Below are 21,338 nucleotides of genomic sequence, written 5' to 3'. Positions count from 1 at the left end.
TGCACCATGCTGCATCGTTAACAATATGAGCGTGCGGCACGGACCTCCATTTCATTTTGAGCAAGGCACGCGTGCCATTGGCCGGTTCAGCTCGGGGAAGCTTAAATGATTACATTTCCTGAGTGGTTTTGCGCAAGACTTTCTAAATAAAGTGGAAAAGTATTTATTTATGTTGAATAAGGTTGTTTGGGGTGATTCTTACTTCCTATTTAGGTGGTCTGGTATTGCTCAACCTCCCATGACAACATGGAATGAAACTTCAGAAGAACGCAGAGAAGACATTATTGTATCCAAAATGGGGACTGAGTTTAAAAATCATAGAAATGTAGCATTTTGTTCCCTGTTGTGGTCCTATTTGTTCTTAAGACGTACAATAGAGTATCTAGGCTGAAATATTTCGTTTTTGAAGTCGAGGATAAATGGAAATTACATATTTCCAAGGAAAGCCAGAAAAATATATTTATTCAAGTTTCAGAGTTGCCCTTTGCCTTCTAGCAGTAAAGTAAAAATAACATTTACATTACACTGAGTATACCAAACATTAGGAACACCTTCCTAACACTGAGTTGCACCCCCACCTCTACAAGGTGTCGAAAGCGTTCCACACGGATGCTGGCCTATGTTGACTCCAATGCTTCCTACAGTTGTGTCAAGTTGGCTGGATGTCCTTTGGGTGGTGGACCGTTCTTGATACACAGCGTGAAACTCAGCAGCATTGCAATTCTTGACACAAACCGGTGCACCTGGCACCTACCCCGTTCAAAGGCACTTACGTTTTTGTCTTGCACATTCACCCTCTGAATGGCACACATACACAATCCATGTTTCAATTGTCTCAATGCTTAAAAATCCTTATTTAACCTTCCTCCCCATTCATCTATACTGATTTGAATTGGATATAACAAGTGACATCAATAAGGGATCATAGCTTTCACCTGTTCAGTCTGTCATGGAAAGAGCAGGTGTTCTTAATATTTTGTATACTCAGTGTATATCATACATACAGTTAAAGGGGCATTTCAAAATCTTTTTACTTCATATGCATCATCTCCAGCACCACCACAACATCAACATATGTGAAAATTATGCGTTTCTATATTTTGTAGTAAAAAAGATAGTGGAAGATAAGGCTGGAGTTACACGAAGCAACTTTCACGACATTTTCGCTACAGATGCAGGTTGCAAGTGACATAATCTCAAGCAACTTTGCTGTTACATGAAGCTACTCAAACGTGATTACATTTGCATGCAACAGCCAATCAAATTGAAGCTGCTTGTTTGAGAATTCTAAACTCTCCCCATGTCTTCTGCTGCATTACATTGTGGTTTCACAAATGAGTTGTTTATCCAACCATTTGGTTATTGTAACAGCAAGGATATAGAAGATATGCATTATGTACAATTTAGCTTGTTAGCTTGCCAAAAGGACATTGCAAACACCAACACAGCTAGCTAGCTAGCACAGTTCACGGTGGACATTTTTTGTTTGAAATATAATTTATTGACTGCTAAACCATGTACAATCATTTGTATACATCTCCTGTTGTGCTAGTCTCTGTTCTGTCAACCTTGACCACTGATGGTGCTGCACAGCACTGACAGCTGTGTTGACATGACAACTGGGTCAGAATTCCTAACCTTCAAATGGATAATGTGACAAAAGTGTTTGTTTTGATTGGTTGTTGCTTGCAGCCAAGTTGCAGATTAGTTGCTTATTATTTCACAAAGCAATGAAGAAGCAACTAAAATTGCATGCAAGTTGCATCGTGTAACGGCAGCCTGTGTTGCAGTGGCATCATCAAGCAATTAGAAGACAATGCCTACTCATAAATGCTTAAAATCACATTATGCACACCAATGATGTCAATGGAAATACTTATCTTTATCTTTTTTACAACAAAAAAACATAGAAACGCTCCATTTTCACATGTTGATGTTGGGGTGGTGCTGGAGATGATGAATATGCAATTGAACATCCCTTTAATAAAAAGCTCATACTTTTCTCTGCTTACAACTCAGTATTGAGAATAGCTGCTGACAATCCGAGTAAATGCCTTACAACAATTCTGATTTACAGCTGACATATAGCTTTTACTCTGACGTAGAGCTCGCATCTGCAATCATCAAAATTACAGCAGGCAGTATTAGCTGAATTCTACATTCAATACAATGAATCAACATTTTTACAGCATAATTGACCCCCCAAAAAATGATGAACTGATGAATGAATGAGCATCAAAATATTGAGTGTTACAGAAATAAAGAATCGGTTGAATCAATCAAAAACAAAGCCTTTGTGTTGTCCATACTGTGATCCACAGATTTCCTTACACAGTTTTATCTGCCTTTCATTCCCTACTGTAGCATATAGGCTATATGTCGATGTGACAATCACATGTTGCCATCGACTGGCTGAGTCTGAAGTAATATTGCTTAACACACAACTAAAATCTTGCGTCATTTAGTCAGCTGCGTGATTCTGTCAACACGAGAGTAACTCAGAAGATACTGTGACTGTCATACGAAACAACTATGACTAGAGATAAAAGAACAATACACATGCTTTCATTGACGTAAATAGCGTCTCAATATCCATTTCAATGGTTCATGCAGCATGTTTAGGCTGAAGGACAATACATAGAATGTGGTCCCCAGTTAGATTGTATCTCATGTTATTACATCCAGCATCAAACTAAGCCATCATACAAATATAGAACATGCTCAAATATACTGTAGCAGAAATTATACAATTGCATTGTTTGCTACTGTACGGAAGAAAAAAAAATGTATGAAATGTATTCACTACTGTAAGTCGCTCTGGATAAGAGCGTCTGCTAAATGACTAAAATGTAAATGTGAATGTACTGTCTTGCTGCTGCATAGCATGTTGAAAAAAGGTAGTCCTACAATGTGAAAGTGAACCCGCTGACAAATGTCAATTTAAACGCCACCAGCATTCATTCCCATTTCCCACAGATAATAGATAAACCCTCACCGTAGTGGCTACAGAAGAATATAATGGACATTAAAAGGACAAATAGCCTACAAAATGCTGTGAGCAACACAATCTGTTCTGTCACGGTAGGTGCATCTTTCGTGCATAGATTTAAAATATAATCTCCAAAACATACAAAGAAGAGTAATTAATGTAAATTAAGGCATTATATGTATTAATTACACAAATAAGGCACTATCTGTGATAGATTATTTCTCGCCTTTGTTTTTCCAAAACTTGTCATGGGATATAACAAGTCACATGACATGACTCTCTCAGCTTCCTGTCTGTATACAGTGTAAAACAGGGCGTAAAAATTGCTTTTCACTGCTTTAACAAAATATCTGTGCTGCCAGAATGATTCTACAGTGAGCAGGAGAAGATAGAAAGTGGACGAATTCCAGATCAGAATGTGGATAGTTTGATGATGTCGGAGCTGTCAGACATAGAAATAGAATTATGCTTTCAGCAGAACTGATAGTTATTGGTCTTCACCAGTGGTTGCTCCTCCTCTTCGTGCTCACACGACTGGTCACAGGAGCCGTCACAACACTTAGGCTCATCATTATCATCACACAGCTCCAACTCCTCAACCATCATGTCCTGCTGCAGCTGGACGTTCTGGTGCTCCTGGGACAGGAGAGAAGAACACTGAAAATAACAGGTTTCAAAACAAATACTCATTCATATTGCTATCTTCAAACAATGCTTAAATCTGGTCAATCCAGTCTGACAATGAAATATGTTTTATGTTGTCCATAGGGTATATGCTGTTTTATTCTGATAAGAGCTATACAGCTTATCTACCATGGTAAACATCCATCCCCCTGTCTGTGTTACCTGGTCTGGACGTTCTGGCTGCTCACCCAGTAATCTCTCAATCAGCTGGCTGACCTTGCTGAAGGTCGGTCGCTCTGTTGGCTCCAGATTCCAGCACATTTTCATGATTGTATACCTAGTGGGACATAAATACATTATTATTTTATTCTTCTTTATTCTTACTCTTATTATTATCCATCCTGATGCCCAGTTACTTTACCCTGCCTTTATGTAAATATATACCTCAAATACTGTGCATAGTACCCTTGCACATTGATCTGGTACTGCTACTCGCTGTACTGAATATACAGTAGCTTCATTCTTGTGTATGTTATTCCTCTTGTGTTATTTTTTACTCTGCATCGCTGGGAAGGGCTCGTAAGAAAGCATGTCACGGTCAAGTCTACAACTGTTGTACTCAGCGAATGTGACAAATATAATATGATTTGTTTTGAAATATCATATTGGTTCCGATACCGTATAAAAAATGCAATATTTTGTATCATTCATCATCGTTCTACAAGGCCTTCAAGCATCATGGAGAAGATTGTCTCAATATAGAGCTCTGTGGTCTTTCGAATCCCACCATGTCCATATCAAATTAACTGGACAGTATACTTTTCAGTTGCAATACTTCTGCCTTGTGTTACTTAGAACCCTTTTTGGCCAATCTTTGGGGTTGTATGTATCTAGGTCCGAGAATGATAAATATGGTTGATTGTGACGCACGGAGATGCACCCCTCCTAAACGCCACTACAGTCCCTCTAGTCTTCTCCTTGCCTGGTCTGTGAAAGGTCACTGTTCCGGGCTACAGTCTGCTGATCATGTGGCTAACACGCAGAACCATGCCTGACCAAGGACTGACTCATCCCCACACAAAGGGGCCCAGATGAATAAGTCCTGACTCAGTCTCAGTCGCCCTCTGTCGCTCTGTCTCCGGACCCACAATACAGTTATTCCGGGTAGTGTGGCAACCACAGCGAATCGACACACACAGATGTATGGAGCCTTGGAGATATTGAAAAATACACTCTTTATTTCTCATTTCTGTGGGGTGTTTGATTGTGGAGGAGAGCTTTGTTACTTTTTCAATGTAGGGCTCAGAACTCCAGCCAAGTAATCTGGAATCAGCAATGCTTAATGCTTTTATGGCACAATACATGTACTTTTACTACAAATGCTGAAAAGGGGGTATGACTGGAACATAGGGTGACTTTGTCCAGTCTTGCATAATATTATAAAAGGATATCCCAATGAAGCCCAATTGGCCTGGGAACAAGGTTATTTAAACCTAAAAGCCCTGAATCTGTAACTTACATCTCTGGAGGTGCGAAGTCTGGTTGAGACATCTGATAACCACACTTTATCATGTTGTAGAATTTAATATCCACCAGGATACTGGGGTAGGGGCTCTTTCCTAAAGAAATTAAACAAAGACACATGAATTAAACAACTAAACAAGAATGACTGAATGATTTCACCAGAGATATCAAAATCTATTATGTTGAGAAATCTATGTTTATGCCAGCTCACCTAGAGAGAAGATCTCCCATAGCAGGATCCCATAGGACCAGACATCACTCTGGACAGTGTAGAGACAGTCAAAGATACTCTCTGGAGCCATCCACTTCACTGGCAGACGCGCCTATAGACACAGGGTGTGAGGAAGCGCATATTACACATACATGAATGTTTTTTTATTGACATTGAACATGTTACTGAGGTTGTTGTTGTTGTTTGCTCACATTGCCCTTCACCACATAGTTGGAGTCATTCATGATGTCACGTGCCAGGCCGAAGTCACAGATCTTAGCCACACGGCGGTCTGTCAGGAGAACGTTCCGGGCTGCAACGTCCCGGTGAATACACTGAAACAAAGAGACAGAGAGAGAGAGAATCAGTTACAGTACCTTACGACAACATCACATAGTGCATCTCCAATTTCTATGAGATGATATTTAAAAAAAACTATAGTATGCTGAATTTTCATCAAACATAATCTCAAACTGTGAAATATAGTTATACAAGCTTTGTTTCGCAACCTTTGTTGTGAAACTTTGTGTTGATGTGACTCACGTTCTTGGCTGCAAGGAAGTCCAGGCCCTGAGCCACCTGGTAGGAGAATCTCAGCAGGTCCTCCATGTCCAACGGCCACGAGTCCGGCCCACCATCCTCACACACAGAATCTGATAGAATAGAATTTTATGTTCATAGAAATGTCCAACTGAGACAAACAACAATAAACTGGTGAACCAATGCAATGAATGGTGCTAGATAAAAGAAAAGGGAGTAAGACAGATCAATTACCCAGAGAGGAGTTGACAGGCTGGGGACCAGGCCTCATCTCCAGGTAGCTGTCAGAACACACACTGGATATCCCACTATCACTGGTAGAAGGAGCGGAGAACGGGATCAGGGGAGGAGAGGAGCGTGAGGGATCGGGAGGAGGTAAATCACACAAAGTGGTTACTTCACAAGACTGCTGCTGTGTATGCTGAGTACACCTTATTTTTCATGAGCTTGGTGCATGCCAACATTATCCATACCTTCTAATGAACTGTTTCCCCTCACAGAGGTTCTTGTAGTCACTGGTCTCTTCTGGTATGTTCATGACAAAGTTCAGGAAGGTCTCCTGCTTGTGTCGCAGGAAGTTCAGAAGGTCGCCATGACTACAGTACTCAGTGATCACCAGTACAGGTCCTGAGATAAGAAACATTTATATTTTCAATAAATGGAGAAAACTATCAAACTTCCACATAGTATGAAATTTGACTCAAATACATTTACAAAAAAATACAGATACTGTATTCTCTGAATGTCTCTGTACTTCTTCAGATAGGAAGCTGTGTTGTATAGTGTTCAGTCTCACCCGCCTGAGTGCAGGCTCCCAGGAGGTTGACAATGTTCTTGTGCTGTCCCAGGTGACTCAGAATCTTCAGTTCTGACATCAAAGCCTCTCTCTCATCTGAGTGGGCCCTGGCTGCAGAAAGAGATAGATCGATAGACAGATAGATAGACAAATAAACAGAGAGAAAGACAAACCCAATCATATGACACTTCCCTACCACTGTGATCACAGACGGTTTCTCAGACTTTGATCAATTCTACTCCTGAACTAAAAAAGCTTGTTCAAGTCAATGGATTCTGACCTTTGAGCATCTTTACAGCCACTCGCATTGCGTTGTCGTCCTCCCCCAGACCATAGGCTGTGGCCTCCACCACCTTCCCAAAGGCCCCGGCTCCAAGGATCTTTCCTGCAGGTCACACATCCAACGCATCACTTTCTAGTCTGACTGTATGTCAATATCCTTTCTTTCCGTAAATAAAGACACTTTACAGTTGTACATGTAGTTGAGATTCCACTCATTCACCATACAGTATGGAATATCTAACCCAGGGATGGGAAACTGGCAAATTCACAAAAAAACTTAAATAATAAATCAGTCGAGGTCTCAAATTACTGTTGACAGTTAGAATAATAGAATACACAAGGTGCAATGTTGAAATTTAGTTGTGCATCAGCAGTCAATTAGTCCATGTCAGCTGTGTCTTTTTTAACGTGGTAAGTTAGTCTAGCGGACAGCTATCTAAACTTGTAGTAAGCATGGTCGAATTACCGATGGGACGGGGCCCATTGATCATCAGTTAGCATATTAAAAACTGCATACATGTGTTTCAACCTTAAGGCAAAATGAGCAGAATTGCATGAAATGATTTATACAATTTCAAAAACGTCTCTCCGCCCCATGGCAAAATGTGTAGAATTGCAGCTAACTTGCTTTAAAACGGCAACGTTTTCGCTACGCCACATGGCAAAATGTGCAGAATTTCAGGAAATGTACTTTAACCCCCTTGTGGGAGTCGTAGTTTTGCTCTACTACCCCGACCATCTTCTTGGGACTCTTCTGTAGTCGGTACAGCCGATCTTCCAACTTCTGTCTGTAGTGTCTGAACAGTTTGGGCTACACACTAATATGACCCCTCTGTGGAAAGGTGAGTCTCTCACAAACACGTACATGTCCATTGTTTTGCCTTAGGATGCCCACAAGCCTCACAAGACTCCTCTGAAGGTCCCCCATTACCAGTTAAAAAAAGTAATGGAAGCACTGTATACAGTATATGGAGATAGTTTTTGTCAAAAATAAGTGGTCAAATACATGTCAGAAAAATCTTTCTTATATCTCACAGATATAGAACAGACACTTCAGAACAAACTTCCTTTTTGGGGGACCATCTGTTGTTCCATGTAGTGAATCTGTTATTCAATGTGTTTGTATGGGCTAACAGTAGTAAGGCCAAATTACATTTTTCATCAAACTTCCAAGAACCAAACCACTGCAGTAGCCTATCTAAGAAAGGCCACACACCTAGCTTGAGCTTGTCCCTGGGAAACTCCCACTTCTCATTGTACGGCATCTGAGTCGGGTCGATAAAGGTGTAGTTGTTTCCTTCACTGGCCTGGATGATCTTCCACCGGATCTCATATCTCGGTTTCTTCAGAGGGAAGGAAATTTTCATTTGTCAACCATTTGAATAACTAAGGGTTCTCCATGGTTTCTATGACTAAAGGTAACAATGATTTCAAACGAAATATATTTGTGAATACTCTATTCATGAATATATCAGTTTCTTACCTAGTTTATTTTAGATGAGATCACATACTGGTCTATTAGTATATTTTCTATATTACAGAGGGTGTTTTGTGTCCTACCTGTTTGTACTTGTAGAGCAGGACCATGAGTAGCAGGAGGAGAAAGGCCAGAACACCAGCTGCTCCCAATAGAGTGGAGGTGAACATTATATCTATCCAATCAGAGAGAAGAGTCAGGGTGTCTTGTGATGACACACTTAGAACCTTCTGTGTGTGATGGCTTTGTTATGGGTTTATGTGGAACCAAGGAAGAGTAGCTGCAGCTAAAGTAACGGCTATTGTGAATCTGAATAAACAAAAGAACAGACAGTTCATGTACCGTTCATGTACTTGACTATGATGACACAGGAAAAAGGAGTATGAACTAAGGATAAGACAGTAAGCCTGAGGATAACCATGGGTGACCGTGCTCTGGCTCTTACTGGAAACTTCCATGGCGAAGGTGTCTTTACTGACTCCGACCAGGTTGAAGGCGACACACTCCACGGTCATCCTATGGCTGGACGGTTCCACTGTCAGGACGCTCTGGACTTCGACCGCTCCATACTCCTCCCTCCGGACCTCGACTGTTTGGGCCAAGAGAGGAGCAGGCATCTGGAGACCTGTTGCGTTCTCATTGCACCTGTTCCATAGGAAGACACAGATAGGACAGAGTTCCCCATTTAGTTATGATACCTAATATGTCATTATAATAAAAATAAAAAATACATACTATATTTATTAACTCTATCTTTTACAATGGCAATATCATACCACTGTGCCCTCTCTAACACCTACGTGGTTCGGATTCCAGAGCACTGGTACCAGAGGATTATGGGAGCAGGGTAACCGAACGACGTGCACGTGAGGGTGGTGATGTTCTCCCATCTCACCACGGCAACCGGCCTCTCTGCCAATCAAGAGAGAGCAGAGGAAGTCAGTGGCATGGTCAAATAATAAATCTCACACACACTCAAAATAGAGACAAATATGTTCAATAGATGCTGTGCTGAAAAAAAATGTATTCCTCAGAGAGTATGGTTGTTGTATGAACTGACACTGTGTATTAGTACGTCTGTACTCATACTTTACTTACGATACATTTGGATTTGGAATGTAATGGATGCGTTGGCCATGGAACTCCTGGCATAGAAGGTGTACTGGCCCTGCTCCTGTGCAATCATCCTCTTGAGCAGCAGGGTTGCGGAATACCTGAGTGAAAAACAGACCGGATCTACAGTCGTGGCCAAAAGTTTTGAGAATGACACAAATAGTAATTTTCACAAAGTCTGCTGCCTCAGTTTGTATGATGGCAATTTGCATATACTCCAGAACGTTATGAAGAGTGATCAGATGAATTGCAATTAATTGAAAAGTCCCTCTTTGCCATGCAAATGAACTGAATCCCCAAAGTTATTTCCACTGCATTTCAGCCCTGTCACAAAAGGACCAGCTGACATCATGTCAGTGATTCTCTCGTTAACACAGGTGTGAGTGTTGACGAGGACAAGGCTGGAGATCACTCTGTCATGCTGATTGAGTTCGAATAACAGACTGGAAGCTTCAAAAGGAGGGTGGTGCTTGGAATCATTGTTCTTCCTCTGTCAACCATGGTTACCTGGAAGGAAACACATGCCATCATCATTGCTTTGCACAAAAAGGGCTCCACAAAAAGGGCTTCACTGCCAGTAAGATTGCACCTAAATCAACCATTTATCGGATCATCAAGAACTTCAAGGAGAGCGGTTCAATTGTGGTGAAGAAGGCTTCAGGGCGCCCAAGAAAGTCCAGCAAGCGCCACAACCGTCTCCTAAAGTTGATTCAGCTGCGGGATCGGGGCACCAACAGTACAGAGCTTGCTCAGGAATGGCAGCAGGCAGGTGTGAGTGCATCTGCACGCACAGTGAGGCGAAGACTTTTGGAGGATGGCCTGGTGTCAAGAAGGGCCGCAAAGAAGCCACTTCTCTCCATGAAAAACATCAGGGACAGACTGACATTCTGCAAAAGGTACAGGGATTGGACCGCTGACCGCGTCATTTTCTCTGATGAATCCCCTTTCCAATTGTTTGGGGCATCCGGAAAAAAGCTTGTCCGGAGAAGACAAGGTGAGCGCTACCATCAGTCCTGTGTCATGCCAACAGTAAAGCATCCTGAGACCATTCATGTGTGGGGTTTCTTCTCAGCCAAGGGAGTGGGCTCACTCACAATTTTGCCTAAGAACACAGCCATGAATAAAGAATGGTACCAACACATCCTCCGAGAGCAACTTCTCCCAACCATCCAGGAACAGTTTGGTGACGAACAATGCCTTTTTCCAGCATGATGGAGCACCTTGCCATAAGGCAAAAGTGATAACTAAGTGGCTCGGGGAACAAAACATCGATATTTTGGGTCCATGGCCTCTAAACTCCCCAGACCTTAATCCCATTGAGAACTTGTGGTCAATCCGCAAGAGGCTTGTAATTATACTTCAGTATTCCATAGTAACATCTGAAAAAAATATCTAAAGACACTGAAGCAGCAAGCTTTGTGAAAATTAATATTTGTGTCATTCTCAGAACTTTTGGCCACGACTGTACACTCTTAGAAAAACAAGGTACTATTTATTTAGAACCTAAAAGGGTTCTTCGTGTCACGGTTGTCGTCTGTGAATGAGGACCAAAACGCAGCAGGTATGTGTATGCTCATTGTGTGTATTTATTTACAGACTAAATGAACATCAAAACAACGAAACGAACTCACGAGAATAAACGAACAACCAACAGTCTGGCAAAGCATAGGCTCAACACAGAACAATCACCCACAAAATACAAGACAAACACACCCAACTAATATAGGACTTCCAATCAAAGGCAACACCAAACAGCTGCCTTCAATTGGAAGTCCAACCCCAATTAACTCAACATAGAACCAGACACACTAGACTAAACATAGAAATACCTAAACATAAACCAAAACCCGGAAATACTAAATCAAACACCCTTTTAACAAACACACCACCCCGAACCACATAAAACGAATACCCTCTGCCACATCCTGACCAAACTACAATACTAATTAACCCTTATACTGGCCAGGACGTGACACTTCGGCTGTCCCCATAAGAGAACTCTATGAAGAACCCTTTTTGGTTCCAGGTAGAATTTGTTTGGTTCCATGTAGAATAATTTTGGGTTCCACAGAGAGATCTACATGGAACACAAAAGGGTTCTACCTGGAACCAAACAGGGTTCTCCTATGGGGAGAGCTGAATAACCCTTTTGGAACCCTTTTTTCTAAGAGTGTATTGTAGAATCACTGGAAATGTTTAACTGGGACAAAAGTGGAATGAATGCAGATGTTGTGGTGTGGTTTGGTGACTTATACATGCTAGTTCTCCTTAGACAGTTACTGCTATGTGTCATAGCGGAGGTAAAACTTTAGCTCTTTCCTTCCCTTAACTCTAGTTTCATAGTACAGAACTCTCTGGACTGGTGGTGGTCACCTCTGAGTTTGTGCCAGATAAACAAATAAACGGAAACATCAGCTAATTTCAAATCTTCTGCAGTTTCCCCATTCTGAATTGTAGTACATTTAGAAAGTATTCAGACACCTTGACCCTTTCCACAATTTGTTACATTACAGCCAATTTAACAATGTATTAAATAACAAATGTCCTCATCAATTTACACACAATACCCCATAATGACAAAGCGGAAACAGGTAAAAAAATGTTTTTTGCAACAAAAAAACTAAAAAACCCAGAAAAACCTTATTTACATAAGTATTCAGACCCTTTGCTATGGGACTCGAAATTGAGCTCAGGTGCATCCAGTTTCCATTGATCATTCTTCATATGTTTCTACAACTTGATTGGACTCCACCTGTGGTAAATTCAATTGATTGGACATAATATGGAAAGGAAAACACCTGTCTATATAAGGTGCCACAGTTGACAGTGCACGTCAGTGCAAAAACCAAGCCATGAGGTTGAAGGCATTGTCCATAGAGCTCCGAGAAAGGATTGTGTCGAGGCACACATCTGGGGAAGGGTACCAAAACATTTCTGCAGAATTGAAGGTCCCAAAGAACACAGTGGATTCTATCATTCTTAAATGGAGGAAATTTGGAACCACCAAGACTCTTCCTAGAGCTGGCCGCCCAGCCAAACTGAGCAATCCGGGGAGAAGGGCCTTTGTCAGGGAGGTGACCAAGAACCCAATGGTAACTCTGACAGAGCTCCAGAGCTCCTCTGTGGAGATGGGAGAACCTTCCAGAAGGACAACCATCTCTGCAGCACTCCACCAATCAGGCCTTTATGGTAGCGTGGCAAGACAGAAGCCACTCGTCAGTAAAAGGCACATGACAGCCAGCTTTGAGGACTCTCAGACCATGAGAAACAAGATTCTCTGGTCTGATGAAACCAAGATTGAACTCTTTGACCTGAATGCCATGCATCACGTTTGGAGGAAACCTGGCACCATCCCTATCGTAAAGCATGGTGGTGGCAGCATCATGCTGTGGGGATGTTTTTCAGCGGCAGGGACTGGGAGACCAGTCTGGATCGAGGGAAAGATGAACGGAGCTAAGTACAGAGAGATTTTTTATGAAATTCTGCTCCAGAGCGCTCAGGACCTCAAACTGGAGTGAAGGTTCACCTTGCAACAGGACAATGACTCTAAGCACACAGCTAAGACAACGCAGGAGTGGCTTCGGAACAAGTCTTTGAATGTCCTTGAGTGGCCCAGCCTGAACCCGGACTTGAACCCGATCGAACATCTGTGGAGGGACCTGAAAAAAGCTGTGCGGCTACTCATCTAACCTGACAGAGTTTCAGAGGATCTGCAGAGAAGAATGGGAGAAACTCCCCAAATACAGGTGTGCCAAGCTTGTAGCGTCATACCCAAGAAGACTTGAGGCTGTAATCGCTGCCAAAGGTGCTTCAACAAAGTACTGGGTAAAGAGTCTGAGTATGTACTATGTACATTATTATTATTATATATTTTTTCAAACATTTCTAAAAAACAGTTTTTTTGCTTTGTCATTATGGGGTATTGGGAAAAAAATATTTAATTAATTTAAGAATAAGGCTGTAACGTAACAAAATGAGGAAAAAGTAAGGGGTCTAGTGAGCCTTTGATCCGTGAACATTTTAAAATACAGTTTTCTGTTGCTGCCCTTTAGTCCCAAAGCCCCAAACGCCTTCCCAAAACAGCTAGAGGAGGATCACTCCTCACTCAGTCAGTTCTCTTCATCTTGTTGTTGTATGAGTCCCACCCACCTGTTGTTATAGCGTGTAAAGGTTTGTTCCTGCGTGGAGGAGGCTGTAGGGGTGTCCCAGTGCTGGCCTATGATCTGAGGGTACGCCTCGATCAGGACACTGAGTTTCAGGTCTTCCCCCTCGTTCACGTCAATGGACAGGCCCTGCTGAGCCAGCTTGGAGGATAGCTGGGGAGAAAGACGGATGTAGGCCTCCTCTGGACAGAGACATGGAGAGACATGGGAGTGGTTATCTTCAAGATCAGCCAGAAGTGTTTTCATTAGGCACTGAAACAGAGAGGGACTTCCTTAACTTGTCCACCCAAAAAAAGCTTCTGTTGCAAAATGTTTTGATACAGTGTGTGTTGATTCTAACAATCCAGTTCTGTGATTGGAATATGTGCTAATATCCCCATGTGTGCCTGAATTGTATTAGAGTTATCCAATAACTTACCTACAACCATCAGGGAGGTGGTGGATTTGTTGACTCCAGCCTCGTTGGTGCCGATGCAGGTAATGTTGCCTGTGTCTGACTGGTCCACTACAGGGATGGTCAGGATGCTTTCAATGTCCAGACGGTTACTGTCCACTGATTGGACTTTCTGCTCTATTGTAAATCTCTGTAGGAAGAGACAGGAAAATAACATAATGTCATTGTCAAGACATATTGTCATGCATTTTATTTTGGCCAACAGTGGAACAAATAGGTTGTTTCAGATACTCTGAAAGTGCTTGCCTTTTTGGAGCTGTAATTCCACGTGACATTATAGTTGAAGTTGGGGTTGTGTGTGGTGCAGTGGATGCTCAGCTTCTCGCCCACGATATGAACATACTCATTCTTTTCCAGGAATACATAAGGTGGGAAACGCAGCCCTGGACACAGAGGGAACCAGAAACACAGCATGTATAAGAAAAGTACAAGCTCCTTTGCCAATTCGAATACTTGTTCCTGAATTTGAATATATAGCAATTTTACAGTACAGTATGGTACATGGGCCTGATCAAGCATGCGCCTTTAAGTAAAGTATCCCTCCACAACACTCAACCTACTTACTTTGGATGATGTTGAGGTTGAAAGTCTTGGAAGTCCTCTCCACCCCGTGGAGTTTGGCGCTGCAGACATAGTCAGCATTGTAGCTGGGGTGGAGGTTGCGGATGAGAATGCCTCTGCGGGGGTCTGCTGTGTAGTTCATCCCTGGGGGCACGGAGGTACAGTTGTCCATGCGGAGCCCCAAGTCTGTGGCCTCTGGGTCGGTCAGCAGGCAGGGGAGCAGGTGGTCCTCCCCCTCCTTCCTCACCACACGCAGGGATGTGCTGCTGGTCCAAAACAGGCTGTCTGGGTCTGGTGGAGAAGGTGGGATGTGTTAGAATGAGGGATACTGGCCAACACACCCTTTCTACAGGTATGGTAAACAAACGGCAACTCACTCCTCTTCTGAGCTTACCTTTAACATATACGTGCACCGTAGAGAACAAGTCCCGGCCCTTGACGTTCCCACTGGTATATTCACACTTATATGTCCCAGTGTGTTCTGCAGAGGGACGGTCCACCGTGAAGGTTCTGACACTCCCGTTGCCCTTGGAGATTAAGCTCTTGTGTTTGGACAACCGGGTTAGCCAGTTGACTGGCCCATCCCCCTCACACCTCAGGACCAATGGGGTGCCAGGGTTCAGTACTACTTCAGGCCCAACCACGACCTCTGAGTTTAGCTTGATCACAGGACGCCGCCATTCTGCTGAGGTTAACATAGAGATGAGATCATAAATCTACGTGTTCAAAACAACTGGGAACTGGGAACTCGGAAATCTCTGACTTCAGTGGGTTCAAGACTAATGGGAACTCAGAAAAAGCTTAAACTTGGAAAATTTGTTTTGAACAGACATCAAACTGGGAATTCTGGGTCGGAAACTCTGGCATCTTTATAGACGTCTGACCAGAATATCACTGATGTCATGATTTGACAAAGTTTTTTTTTCAGATTAGAAAGCACCATATTGGTTAGGATGGAGTTCTTCAAATAGGGGGTGCTTATATTTGTCCTTTTTCACACATGTACAAGTGTCAGGTGTAAAATGGAAATGTATGTTTTACATATCCTCCTCCCACTGAGAATGGGGTCACAGCCAGGGATCAGCCATCATTGACGGTGACCCTGGACAAACAGGTTTTCACCTAGTCGACTCAGGGATTCGAACTACTGTAGCAATCTTTCAGCCCAATGCTCTTAACAACTATGCTACCTGCCACCCTGTGCATGACCAGGAAACTCTGATTCCTAAACATGGTTATATCAACTGGTTTTATTTCAGTTAACTCTGTCAAGACAAGATTTAAACCTCAAATCACATTTTCTTTCTTCGGAATGTCTTTTTGGTCACTCTGTGTTTAGGGGGTTTCATCGGATGGGGCCACAGTGTCTCCTGACCCCTCCTGTCTCAACCTCCAGTATTTATGCTGCAGTAGTTTATGTGTCGGGGGGCTAGGGTCAGTCTGTCACATCTGGAGTATTTCTCTTGTCTTTTCCGGTGTCCTGTGTGAATTTAAATATGCTCTCTCTAATTCTCTCTTTCTCTTTCTTTCTTTCTCTCTCTCGGAGGACCTGAGCCCTAGGACCATGCCTCAGGACTACCTGGCTTGATGACTCCTTGCTGTCCCCAGTTCATCTGGCCGTGCTGCTGCTCCAGTTCCAACTGTTCTGCCTGCAGCTATGGAACCCTGACCTGTTCACCGGACGTGTTACCTGTCCCAGACCTGTTGTCCCAGACCTGCTGGAACCCTGACCTATTCACCGGACGTGCTACCTGTCCCAGACCTGCTGTTTTCAACTCTCTAGAGACAGCAGGAGCGGTAGAGATACTCTCAAAGATCGGTTATGAAAAAGCCAACTGACACTTACTCTTGTGTTACTGACTTGTTGCACCCTCGACAACTACTATGATTATTATTTGACAATGCTCGTCATTTATGAACATTTGAACATCTAGGCCATGTGCTGTTATAATCTCCACCTGGCACAGCCAGAAGAGGACTGGCCACCCCTCATAGCCTGGTTCCTCTCTAGGTTTCTTCCTAGGTTTTGGCCTTTCTAGGGAGTTTTTCCTAGCCACCGTGCTTCTACACCTGCATTGCTTGCTGTTTGGGGTTTTAGGCTGGGTTTCTGTACAGCACTTTGAGATATCAGCTGATGTAAGAAGGGCTATATAAATACATTTGATTTGATTTGATTTGAGTAAGAGTCATCTTGGACACCACAAATTCAGGAAACAAATTACAGAACTGGCCAGTCTGGCTCTAAAGGAGAGATCCTATTCTCTCTCTCACTTCTGCTTTTCTTCTCTATATCGATGTCATGCTACCGAGGACGGGAGTGAATGGAGACACATTTACTAGTCCCTCAGGGACCCACAGACATTTCATAATTTAGTTGTAGCCCTGAACTAGTTCAGTTGATTTACCTAGTCAAGGGTCGTGTTCCCCTGCTCAGATGTTGCATGCATCAACTAATGGTTGCGTGTTGCGTCATTGACAGTACGGTCGGGCACCAGATTGCTATAATATATTATATGGTTAGCTGATACATAAAATACATATCCAGGCATGTAAGATCTGGCATGCGACAGAAACACCTGGGCAGAGGAACACGCCGAAGGGCTTGATGATTAGTTGACAAGTTGAGTTAGGTGTGCTAGTTCTGGAATATATCAAATACATGTTAAATACAGTTAAATAAGGGTTAAATAAAAATCCATGGAACGGCTGGGGGTCCCTGAAGAGCGGTTTGAGAACCACCGTCCTAGACTATGGTAAAGCCCTGGCCCTTTTACACCCACAAACACCAACACAAAAACAAACAAAGAAATCTTTGAATTACTTATTTTCTTCCCGAACAGAAGGGTCAGAGTGAGACAGAGGGAGCTGTATGGGGTGGTAAAACCATGTATATGTCCTTTGGGTGTGACAAAGCTAACTGCTGGTGATGCGCTGATACAGGGACAAACAATGCCTTCTTTGAGACAGTCCAGCAAATCACAGGGGCCAAGGGAGTTTGAAGAACTTCAACATAAATCTACAGTAGGATATGGCTTCAAATAACATGTTTTTCTTATCCTCTCTAACACCTTATTTGGTAAAAGGTTAATTTGGGCTCTATTGGGCTCTAATTCGGCTCTCTTGTGGTGGATTTATTTCAGCATCCACTCTCCTGTATCTGGTAAAGCATGGATCAGAAAACAACATCTGAAAATCACAATAGGTTTTGTCTCAATTCATTCTTACATGTAAAGTATGTCTTGTTATTGATTTATCTCAAAGCAGAACTGAGTTTTGTTGTTCAGCAGATTTTCTTATTTTACCACAGCCCACAGCTCAACCTCAGAGGGTCAAAGTGAGGGAGTGCTCATGGTTTTAGGCTATTCAGTATTGATTGGGTCTAGACTTCCTGATAACATTGCACACCACCTTCCTATGGACTCCAAGTATACTAGCTGCCTATCAAATGGCTGTCGAGCAATGGAACAAGAACAGCAGCAGATGTACAGGACAATACGGTCCTACCAATGTAGGCTCATAAAAATAAAAATAATGAAACATTAAAAACGCTATAATTTTCAGATAAAATTATACTAAATATATTCACGTCACCAAATCATTGATTAAAACACACTGTTTTGCAATGAAGGTCTACAGTGGCCTCAAGAGCACTCTGTAGGGTAGCACCATGGTGTAGCCGGAGGAAAGCTAGTTTCCGTCCTCCTCTGGGTACATTGAGTTCAATACAAAACCTAGGAGGCTCATGGATCTCAACCCCTTCCATAGACTTACACAGTAATTATGACAAATTCCGGAGGACGTCCTCTAACCTATCAGAGCTCTTACAGCATGAACTGACATTTTGTCCACCCAATCAAAGAATCAGAGAATTAATCTAGTACTGAAAGCATAAGCTACAGCTAGCTTGCACTGCAGTGCATCAAATGTGATTGGTAGCTGACTCAAAGAAAGAGAAAGACAATAGTTTAACAGCTTTGAACAAATATATTTCTTTAAAAATGAAGGAGAAGCAAGAGAGAGGGAGAGAGAGCAAGCTAAATATATATATATTTTTTTCTCACTTTCCTACCAATCATTCAGGGCAGAGCCCCACCTATTTAGCCCTGCATGCATGTTATTTTGGCATTAAAACATGTCACATATCAGTTTGCAAACATTGTTTTAAAAAAATCTTTGAGTTGATAAAGCTGCATACATTTTTTTCTTTCTTGAATAAGGCAGCTCTAAAATGCAGGTGTTTCAGCCTAGCTCAGTGCTTTCTGTGGTGGTGGGGCAGCCAGCGAGAAAATACGGAGCATAGGGGTTGGTAATGTTCTCTAGCTGCGCCGTGATTGGCTCAGTGTTCTGTCACTCATGGGGACCGCAGAATCTACGGGGAGATCTTGAAAATTCAAGCCCCTTGAGTGCTGCCATAGATTTACATTAGAAGTGCCCATCTGAGAGGACTCAAGGTCATTGGCCACAGATAAAATCATGTAAAATCATGTTATATCTACCATAGCTTTGATTGGACTGATCATGTTAACATAGCAAGCTGGACAAGCAGTCATCATCATGAGTCAAGTCAAAAGTCTACTGGCAAATCCTTTTCAATCCTTGTCATATGAAGAGAAATTATAGATAAAAACTATCGGTGCTCATTGGCCATTGGACATAAACATTACACTAGTAGTGGAAAAAGTACCCAATTGTCATATTTGAGTAAAAGTTAAAATATCTTAATAGTAAATGACTCAAGTTAAAGTGAAAGTCACCCAGTGAAATACTGTTTGAGTAAAAGTCTGAAAGTATTTGGTTTTACATATACTTAAGTATCAGGTATTGGGGCAGTAGGTAGCCTAGTGGTTAGATCATTGGCCCAGTAACCAAAAGGTTGCTCGGATCAAATCTCTGAGCTGACAAGGTAAAAATCTGTTGTTTTGCCCCTGAACAAGGCAGTTAACCCACTGTTCCCTGGTAGGTTGTCATTGTAAATAAGAATTTGTTCTTAACTGACTTGCCTCGATATTTTTGACAACTTCTACTTTTACTCCACTACATTCCTAAATAATATAATGTACTTTTTACTTCATACATTTTCCTTGACACCCAAAAGTACTAGTTACACTTCGAATGCTTAGCAGGACAGAAAAATTGCCATATTCACACACTTTTTAAGAGAACATCCCTGGTCATCTCTGCCTCTGATCTTGCAGACTCACTAAAAACAAATGCTTCGTTTGTAAATTATTTCTGAGTGTTGGAGTGTGCCTGTGGCTATCCGTAAAATAATAAAACAAGAAAATCGTGCTGTCTGGTTTGAAATGATTTATACTTTTACTTTTGATACTTAAGTATATTTGAGCAATTACATTTACTTTTGATAATTAAGTATATTTAAAACGAAATACTTTTAGACTTTTACTCAAGAAATATTTTACTGGGTGACTTTCACTTTTACTTGAGTCATTTTCTATTAAGGTATATTTATTTTCCTGAAGTATGACAGTTGGGTACTTTTTCCACCGCTGCATATAAATTGCATTTTAGTCTGGTAATATATATGTAAAACTATGGAGGACAGAAGAGCTGCAGTGAATACAATGTCAACAACACAACACATGAATCCCAATATGATGCAGTATAGTTGAAAACAGGTGTTGAGTCGTACCTTGAGCTGCAGTGGGCAGGATCCCCAGCAGAAAGGCCAGGTACAGCTCCATCCTGGATCTGCTCCAGATCTGTGTGTGTCTGTATGTCTAGAAGTGTTGTTATTGTGTCTTGGTCAAGGAGAAAAATTTGGAATCATTACGCTGGATCTCTGCTGTCACTCACTCACTGTCATTCACTTCTTCTTTTCTAAAGAGGATATTTGGAAATCAAGGCAATATAGGCCAGACCTTACTGAAAGCCTTTTCTAATGTCATTCACATGCTATTAATAAAAGTTACTGTGTAACATGACTAAGATTAGAAACAATAAACTCTACTGAACCTGTAGATGTCTTCAGCTCAGTGGTATGCCTCTGATCCCACAGAGCTCTGTGGATTCACCATCCAGGAGCGAGTAAAGTCCCTCCAACCCTGTCTCTCTTTTGTCTCTATCTCCCTTAGTCTGACCAGAAGCCAGTAAAAGAGAGAGAGGCATAAACAGACAGATAGAGGTGTCACGCTCCCCACTAATGACCATGTGTCTCTGTTTAGCTAGAAAACAGGCCGGCCCTCCCAGTCCTAATGCCATGGTGCTGAGACTAATCTGCTGTGATGATGGGTCACACTGCTGCTCTGCTGCCTAGCCCCAGGCCAAGCCTGCTTAGCCTCATCCCTATTCCCAGCCTGCTTAGCCTCATCCCCATTCCCAGCCTGCCTAGCCTCACCCCCAGGCCTCAATGTTCCTCAGCTCCAAACAGCGTAGAGGGCTGGGGCTTCTGGGAGGACAGTAAAATACCTAATTGATGGCCCTCGGATTCAGGGCATGGAGTGGGGGAAAGGGGGGGATGGTGAGAGGGCGCAAGGGAGTATGTTGGGTGAGAGGTGTCGGTAGGGGGGTGTAGAGAGAGAACCCATGATGGACACGGTAGATGATCAGCTGAGTTTTGAGTTTGTTTGTACTGAGGGCTGAAAAG

General features: G+C 42.4%; 1 protein-coding gene across 6 annotated transcripts; it reads right to left on the bottom strand.

Moving 5' to 3' along the window:
• Positions 1–445: 445 nt before the first annotated feature.
• Positions 446–20,892, bottom strand: LOC106604846 (macrophage colony-stimulating factor 1 receptor 1). 6 transcript variants are annotated; one of them, XM_014199901.2, is made up of 22 exons: positions 20,708–20,892; positions 20,385–20,572; positions 15,129–15,419; positions 14,738–15,025; positions 14,420–14,556; positions 14,138–14,303; positions 13,706–13,901; positions 9,542–9,657; positions 9,244–9,355; positions 8,889–9,088; positions 8,527–8,618; positions 8,183–8,309; positions 6,965–7,069; positions 6,685–6,795; positions 6,362–6,515; positions 6,123–6,202; positions 5,892–6,001; positions 5,561–5,683; positions 5,349–5,460; positions 5,133–5,232; positions 3,836–3,950; positions 446–3,625 (listed from the first exon to the last, which is right to left on the bottom strand). In XM_014199901.2, the coding sequence occupies exons 2-22, from the start codon at positions 20,434–20,436 to the stop codon at positions 3,461–3,463; spliced, it is 2,952 nt and encodes a 983-aa protein (XP_014055376.1). In that variant the 5' UTR covers positions 20,437–20,572; positions 20,708–20,892; the 3' UTR covers positions 446–3,460. The 6 variants fall into 6 exon arrangements, with proteins under 6 accessions (XP_014055376.1, XP_014055375.1, XP_045574193.1 ...); XM_014199900.2 differs by having other exon boundaries at positions 20,385–20,493; XM_045718237.1 differs by having other exon boundaries at positions 15,129–15,416; positions 20,708–20,891.
• Positions 20,893–21,338: the final 446 nt, after the last annotated feature.

This window comes from Salmo salar, chromosome ssa05, assembly GCF_905237065.1.
Source record: "Salmo salar chromosome ssa05, Ssal_v3.1, whole genome shotgun sequence".
Taxonomy (NCBI): domain Eukaryota; kingdom Metazoa; phylum Chordata; class Actinopteri; order Salmoniformes; family Salmonidae; genus Salmo; species Salmo salar.
This window is presented reverse-complemented; position numbering and strand designations above follow the sequence as displayed.

What these genes read in the sequence shown, in the direction of transcription:
- LOC106604846 (XM_014199901.2), bottom strand. Translation starts at nt 20,436, where the DNA reads ATGGAGCTGTACCTGGCCTTTCTGCTGGGGATCCTGCCCACTGCAGCT. An exon ending in GCCTGTCAACTCCTCTCTGG is followed by an intron (nt 6,002 to 6,122) that starts GTAATTGATCTG and finishes CTATTCTATCAG; the next exon opens with ATTCTGTGTGTGAGGATGGT. An exon ending in ACTATGTGGTGAAGGGCAAT is followed by an intron (nt 5,461 to 5,560) that starts GTGAGCAAACAA and finishes CTGTGTCTATAG; the next exon opens with GCGCGTCTGCCAGTGAAGTG.